General features: G+C 54.4%; 1 protein-coding gene across 2 annotated transcripts in view; it reads right to left on the reverse strand.

Annotated features, from left to right (window-relative positions):
* Window positions 1–10: 10 nt before the first annotated feature.
* The window catches only part of TM9SF4 (transmembrane 9 superfamily member 4), a 52,150-nt gene continuing 44,804 nt past the window's right edge, over window positions 11–7,356 (reverse strand). The window contains exons 14-19 of one of the 2 annotated variants that reach the window (XR_013336312.1): window positions 7,050–7,225; window positions 6,495–6,558; window positions 5,171–5,290; window positions 4,249–4,338; window positions 1,334–1,552; window positions 11–1,054 (exon numbers count right to left, since the gene is read on the reverse strand). Coding sequence is in view for 1 of the 2 variants with exons in the window: in XM_077769343.1 (XP_077625469.1) it covers window positions 1,403–1,552; window positions 4,249–4,338; window positions 5,171–5,290; window positions 6,495–6,558; window positions 7,050–7,225 (600 nt within the window). In the remaining variant the exon portion in view is untranslated. Of the gene's footprint in view, window positions 1,055–1,294; window positions 1,553–4,248; window positions 4,339–5,170; window positions 5,291–6,494; window positions 6,559–7,049; window positions 7,226–7,356 lie in introns of those variants that run through there. The other variant, XM_077769343.1, reaches the window with a different exon arrangement.

Here is a 7,356-nt window from a genome sequence, read left to right on the forward strand (position 1 = left end):
GGTCTGGGGTAGGTCCTAGCTTAGCCAGCATCCTGAGCTTTGTCTTGTAGTGGCAGTCCCAAAGGGGCTGACGCAAGGGTGAGCGGCTGTTACTTAAACCCGAATCCCAGGGAGGGTTTGGTCTCTTGCAACTTAAGAACAAATGTGTGGTTGGGGGTTGGGTGCTGACAGAGGAGCCAGGCTTGCAAAGTTAGCTCGCTCTTTCTAACTTGGCTCTTTGCCTATTCCTGGGAATTGGGGAAAGAGTGACAGAACTGACCTTCCATCTTCCTTCCCACAAGCAGTTTTCCAGGTGTCCCCCAAAGGAGGCAAGAATCAGACGGGAGACAGAGGTGGAGGCGGAGGGCATGGGTCTGGCTGAAAGAGCGGACTATGAGCACGGAGGCTGGGGGATGTCAGGGACAGAACGCCTCTCTCCCTGGCCACCTAAAGGAGGGCATCTGAGGTCTCCCGGCCTTGTTCTGTACTGGTAGGGAGTGGAGGGGGCCCGCCACCAGCACACTTCGCAAAGAGCAGCAACCCCCCGGGGAAGGTTCTGGGGAGCAATCCTGAGGGGTGAGGACCCTTGTCCCAGACAGACACGTGGATGCTTGGCTTGACTCTGCAAATACTTGGCCCTGGGTCCAGGGTTTCTTGGCACGCACAGTTCACTGCAAGTCTCTTCTCTGGTCCAGCAAACTCCCACTGCTCTGGGCAGGGGTGAGGCCTGCTGTTCCGGGGCACTCGGCCCCAAGTACTTGCCGGGGGTTTTCCTTGTAGCAACAAGACGTGGTCACCCTGCTTGGGCAGCCCTGGGAGGAGGCTGAGGGGAGAGAAGAGTGAGAGAACTGGTAGAGGCTGGTCGGCACTGAGGATGCGTGTCCGGGCTAGAGCTGGGCTTTGTCGCGGCATCAGTGGTGAGGATGGGCCGTGAGAGGCATGGAAACCGCACCGAAGCCCCAGATGGCCAGGCGTTTCCTCTTCCAGTTAGTCGTGGGGTGGCCAACAGCCTGAGGAACTGAGGTGGAGACAGTGACCAAAACCCAGTGTCTTGGTGATTTATCCATCCTGGATCCTTACATTTAAAAAAAAAAAAAAAAACTAAGGAAAAAAACCCCAACCAAAAATAAACCTGAATAAACAGGTCTGAGAGTTCCTGCTGGAGGGAACTTTCTTAGCACTGAAGGAAAAACAACCCACAAAAGACTCATCCCCCACAGAACTGGAATAAATTGATGAAGAAAAGTCCAAGATTTATCTACAGGCCCTCCCGCCCCCCACGCAGCCCCAGGATCCAGGAACACTGTGCCAGGAGTTACATTCCAAACGAGCAGGAGTTATTTTATTTGCGTGCCTGCAGTTCCCCACGCAGAGTAGCTTCCTGTCCGTGGACGGAGTGGGCCCGGCCGTGGTCCACCCCCAATCAGTCTATCTTCACAGCAGCGTAGATCTTGCGGACAAACATGTAGGCTGCATAGAAGCCAATGGTGCCCGTGAGAAGCCAGAAGGACAGGACCATGAGGGCCGTGTAGCCAAAGTACAGGAGAGAGGGGATGAACTCAACGATGTCCAGCTGGGGCACGAGTGGAGAGAAGAGAGGAGTGGACACTTAGTGCCAGCCTACCATGGCCAACCTGCAAACCTCCCCTCCCCCCCGCCCACTGCTCTTNGAGTGCGCAGGACCACATGGCAGGTTTGTAACCATTCACAGATGGGGCACAGAGGGGTTCAACAGCACCCATGGTTACACAGCTAGGAGCAGAAGGAGACAGGATTTAAGCCTTGGGCTGGAGGGCTGGGGGTGTCCAAGGCCCAATTCCACTATCCCAGGCCATTTCTTGTGGGGGTGGTAGGGGCGGGACTTGCCCTGGAGAAGGGCCTGAGAGCTCACTGGGAGAGAGAGCTGACCTCAGGGGCCAGGGCCAGAACGTCTCAGATAGGAACGGCCACGGCTGTGTCATCTCTCCACCCTCCAGTCCCCAGAACAGCACAGTGACATTCTGGGATGGCTGGAGCAGTGGCCAGGGAATGGTGGGGAGAGGATTCAAGAGCAGAGAGTCACCATGAGCTGCCTACAGGCTTCTCATCCTGAGAGTGGCTCTGTCCCCTTAGTTAACATCTCACAGGGGATTCATCTTGGCGCACGCTGGACTCCCCTGCAGACTCTGAGGCCTGGCAGGGATGCCAGGGACCCGTGTTTGTGGCGGTGCTTGCAGGGCTTGGCAGAGTTAGTCTGGAACCTTGGTATCAAGAGCTGCTCGGCACATCGGGGCCTGAGTGTTTTCAGGCTTAACCCTCCCCAGTTCTATAAGCTTTCTCCTGGCTGGAGATGGGGTGAGGGAGGTGGGGGACAAGACAGGGTAAGTAAACCCAATGGTAGAACCAGGAAGGATCTAGGCAAATAGGCAAAGCTGGAAAGGCGCCTTAGAATTGAGGCCGGCCAAGGCTGGCCTTTTATAGACAGGACCCAGGGCTAGGGTGGAGGTTTGCAGAGCAGAGGAGAAGGACCGGGGCACGGGGAAGAAGAACCCGAGGTCCTGATATGACCCCAGGAGGCAGTCTAGGAGGCCATGTAGCTGGCTTTTGTTTGCCCAACACTGTCTCCTGTTGTCCACCTTCCCAGTGTTTTGGGGTCCCCACTCCTTCACTGTGGTCCTGTCGGGGCTGTCAGTTTTCACACAGAACCTAAGCAGGTCGATCAGAGTAAGCCATCCTGTGGGACCTGAGGAGCATGTAACGCAGGCCAATGAGCATCTTCCCTGGGGCTGATAACTCGATGGTAGAGGAAAGATGTTCTTTTGGCTCTAGGGCTGCCGCTGGCAACTCCCCTCTGAGGCAATATCCTGCATGCAAATTAAGGCCAAGAGAACACACAGCGCTGAGGCATGGACGTGGGGCGCCAACATCATTTGAAATGCTGCATCTAACCATGACTGAAGCTAGAACTCCAGCTTCTTAAACTTTCCAGTTCTATCAGTCAATACATTCTCTTTTTGCTTAAGCCAGTCGGAAATGAGCTCTGGTCGCTTTCCGCTTAAAAGTTCTGATGATTATGGGCTATAGAGGAGGGAAATTAGATTTGTTCTGGATGATTCCAGGAATAAGAGGATGGCCTGAAGACAGAAGTTACAGGGTGATGGATTTCAGTGTACATCAAGGAAGATCTTGATAATGACAGGAAGTAACCAAAGAGAATGAGAATGCCAGGAGGGAGTGCCTTCTGTCACTGGATGTGCTAGAGCAGGGGTCAGCAAACTGCTTCTTAAAAAGCCAGATAACACATAGTTAAGGTTTTGCAGACCATGTGGCCTCTGTCACAACTACTCAATGCTGCCACTGTAGTGTGAAAGCAGCCCTAGACAATATGTAAGTGAATGAGCATGGCTGTGTTCCAATAAAACTTTATTTACAGAAACGGGCTCACTGACACATGCACTATAGTTTGCTGACCCCTGAGCTACATGGTCGCTTGCTGAGGTGGCCGGCAAAGAGGCGCACAGTCAGCAAACCGGAAACAGGCATGGAGTACCCCAGGATGATCCACACAGTCCTTTCCAGCCTTACGGTTCTGTGAGAAGGCATTCTAGGCTTCCACCAACTGACCTGTGACTCTGATTTGGGGGTACACCCTGGCTGCAAGCAGGGAGGACTGCCTGTATTAGGGTTTTGGAGACCTGAAGCACAGCAGGTGAGACCATCCTGGGCAGCAGCCGTGGAAGGGAGGGGTCCACCACAGTGAGCCCAAATTCCTCTCAGTGGCCCATCCATGTGGCTCATGTGTCATGAACGAACCAAACAAAACCACTGTGGTGAGGGGGGATGGCTTTGTGTTCTTCCGTGCCGCTCGCTACTGGCTGGACCTGAGTCCCTAAATTGGGGCGCGAAAGGCTATTTCCATATTTTCTGCTCTTATCCTTATTAACTCTTCTCTACCTTCTTTGTTCGTTCATGTTCTTGCTCTTTCTTTCTTAGTTTGAGCCGAGTACTACATTATCAGTGTCCCTTATTTCCTGTTAATAGCGTTGTAAGGTGAGAGATTCTCTTTGAGTTCTGCTTTGACTGTATCTCACAGGTTTTGCCTGCGATATTCTGTCACTTACCCCGAAAGCTTTGGTCTCCCAAACACACAGAACACAGATTCTCTCTGTCCTAAAAAGAAGCATGTTCTAGAACAGAATGGCTTTGGTTCTTCCCACGGCTGGGAGGAAAAATTCAGACACCTGGGTGTTCTCCCAGCACCCTCCTTTCCACCAACCAGCCCGGCAGTACCTTGTTCACAAAATAAAAGATGGCATAGACGAGGACATAGAATGCAGATCCCCCGGAGACCAGGAAATTCCTCCACCACCAGCGGTAATCCTGAGGAGGAGACAGAGCAGAGTCACGGTTTCTAGGCACAATCTCCCCCCAAGTCTCATGGTGGCCTGAGGGGCTGAAGACCCTGGACAAGAACAGTAATACTGGAGGCAATGGGAAGGTTTTCTATCTTGACTTGTGACAGTGGTTACACAACCATATGCATTTCTAAAAACTCCCTGAATTGTAGACTAAAATCGGTGAACTTCATTCCACATAAATGGTATCTCAATTAAAAAAAAAAATCAACAAGGACCGCAGCCAAAGAGCGGTAATAACAACTACTAACATTTCTTGAGCAAATGCTCGCCGTGTGCCAGGCACCATTCTAAGTGTTGTACACGAACTGGCTCATGTACTCCTTGTGGCAGCCCTGAGTCAGGCCCCCATGCTATCCTGTCACGTGACGAGGAACAGAAGACGGAGAGAGAGGTTAACCAACCGCCCAACTGGGGCTTCTAATGGAGGGGCCAGAGTTTCAGCTCAGGCTGTTTGTCCCAGAGCCCTTCCCAAGAGGCCCTGCCAAGAGCTACTCCCCAGAGGCAGGGAAGGCCGGCCAATCTGCCTCAGCTACTGGAGTGGACACTACCAACAAACCTACTGTCCTTCTTCAAGTCACAGTGACTATTCCATGTGACTATGCTGTGAGGTAGGGGCCGTGAACTCCAGTCTGCAGCTGAATCAATGGAGGTGGAGCTAAGTGAAGGGATGTACTTGCCTAAGACCTCACAGCCAGAGCAAGGGGGCCCACATGGGAAACCCCCACAGCTTCACTGACCCATCCAATGCCAGACCCAGCTCTCCTCACCCCCAGCTCCTGGCTCCTTCCCCTCACCTCTGCACACAGCTGGAAGTACACCATGACGATGCTGATTTGTGAACACGACACCACCAGGATGATGAAGACAAGGAAGAGGAAGCCAAAAAGGTAGTAGAACTGATTCTCCCAGATTGCCTGTGGACACATCACAGTGGCCTTCAGCTAGCCTGCCACCACCCAGTGACCCCTTCCCTTGGCACATACTTCCTGTTCTCAGAAAGCCACCCCTCACTTCCGACTGGCACACCACCTGCCACCAGGGCAGGAATGGAGACACCACCGGGACACCACTGGGGCCCGTAGGCCAGGCCTGGCCCTGCCTCCCTGGAGAAGAGGGTGAGGAGCCACGCTGCTCTTCGGGAGGAGCTGGGAGGTGGCTCATCCTGCACTGGGTGGGCGCCAACCTGAACTCAATAGCTTGTGAGAAATAACAAATCCCACCCAAATCACAATTGCCCGGCAGCCACCACCACTTAGGAGCAGCCTACTGTGTGCCAGGTACGTGCCACAAGATGTGCATCTCCAGATACAAGCTTATGAAAGCGAGGCCATTTATGGATGAGGAAGCTAAGGCTCAGAGAGGCTGGTGATTGGCCCAGGGTAACAAAGAGTAAGGTGGCCCCTCTGGGGGGCAGCCAACTCAGCCTCAGACCCTTTTCCTAGGCAGGTCTGGGTGGGCAAGGGGGTCTCAGCAGGGAGGGCCTGGACCGCTCCAGAGCAGCAGATGCTCGGCCAGTATAGGCTTAGTGCCAGGTGCTCCTGGTGCAGAGCGGGCCCAGCCAGGAGCAGAGGGCTCTAAAGAGCCTTTCTGCCAGCTTCCATCTTGGCGTGCCTGGGCAGGAGTCATCATCATTACAACAGCTGCCACATAGCAAGCACTGCCTGCGTGCCGAGCACCGTGCCTTTTACAGACATCATCACATTCCAGCCTCACAACAATCCTGAGAATCAGGAATCATTCCCCCCACTTTCCTGAGAGTCACGGGTAAAGATGTGTAGGGATTTGGAAATCAAAGCAGATGCCATGTCGTTAACAATGGTGGGGACTGGCTGCAATCTTCCTGACGCAGCTTCTATTTACTGAGCCCTGCCCACACACCAGATCCCATATACAATGCCACATCCCGTTCATCCTTCCAAGCCATCTTGAGGGGCAGGAGCGAACACCCCAAGGGCGTAAAAGGCCCATGTGAAATCTCTCAGGCGGTACGAGGCAGAGCGTGTAAGTGGAGGGACAGGGATGAGGCTTGTGGGGGTGAAGGTTGTGTGTGGAGGGGCGGGGGAGCACCCCACCAACCTCCTGGGGCCTGACCCAGCCCCAGCGAGAAGTGGTACTCACGCTGAAGATGAAGAAAAGCTCGATGAACATGGCGCCGAAGGGCAGGATCCCAGCCATGAGAATGCTGCGGCAGAAGGGGAGGGTCAGCATCGCTAGGAGCTCCTCCCGGGTAGCGCGAGGGACAGTGCTCACCAGGTGTAGTGTTCTAATTCTCTGGCATAGTTTTTGTACCATGACCCCCTCCTGAGGGATAGGCAAGGTGGGCACCAATCTCCCCATTTTATAGATGGGGAAAGTGGGGTACAGAGAGGTGGCGTGACTCGCCTAGTTCTGAGGGATAGTCTTCCCCTGTCTCACCTGCACTTTTCCGTCCCTCCCTTCCCTATTCTGAGGGCTCTTAGGCCAGCACCAAGTCTGGTCACCATGTGGTCCTCTAACATGGCATCAAGTCAAGCTTTCATGAAGTCTACTAGAGCCTGCTGGAGTTGCAAACCACCAGTCACAACATCCCAGGGGAGGGTACCCTGTGCCACGTCCTCCGAAGCAAACGGCTCAGGGCAGTGTCCGCCTCGCCCACTCTAGAATCCCCTGGCCTCGCCCCTGCCAGAGACTCACCCAACAAAGCGGTTCATGTACCACCGCTGCTCAGGGATCTGCCGGGGGATCTGGTTGGTGCGCACGGGGTTGTCATACGGCTGCTTGCGGAAGCCGAAGTAGTAGCCCAGGTAGACAAGGGGCAGGGAGATGCCGAACCACATGCACAGCAGGGCCACCATGGTAGGGAAGGGTACCTGCGGGCACAGCGCCATGAGGCCCCACAAGGCCCTGAAGCTCAGGGCTCGGGGCGGTGCAGGGGGGAGGGGGACCCACTGGGTCCCACGGAAGGAGGGCCACCATGGTGGGGAAGATTTTGGAGACAACC

Source organism: Crocuta crocuta, unplaced genomic scaffold, assembly GCF_008692635.1.
Source record: "Crocuta crocuta isolate KB4526 unplaced genomic scaffold, BGI_CrCroc_1.0 scaffold445, whole genome shotgun sequence".
NCBI lineage: Eukaryota > Metazoa > Chordata > Mammalia > Carnivora > Hyaenidae > Crocuta > Crocuta crocuta.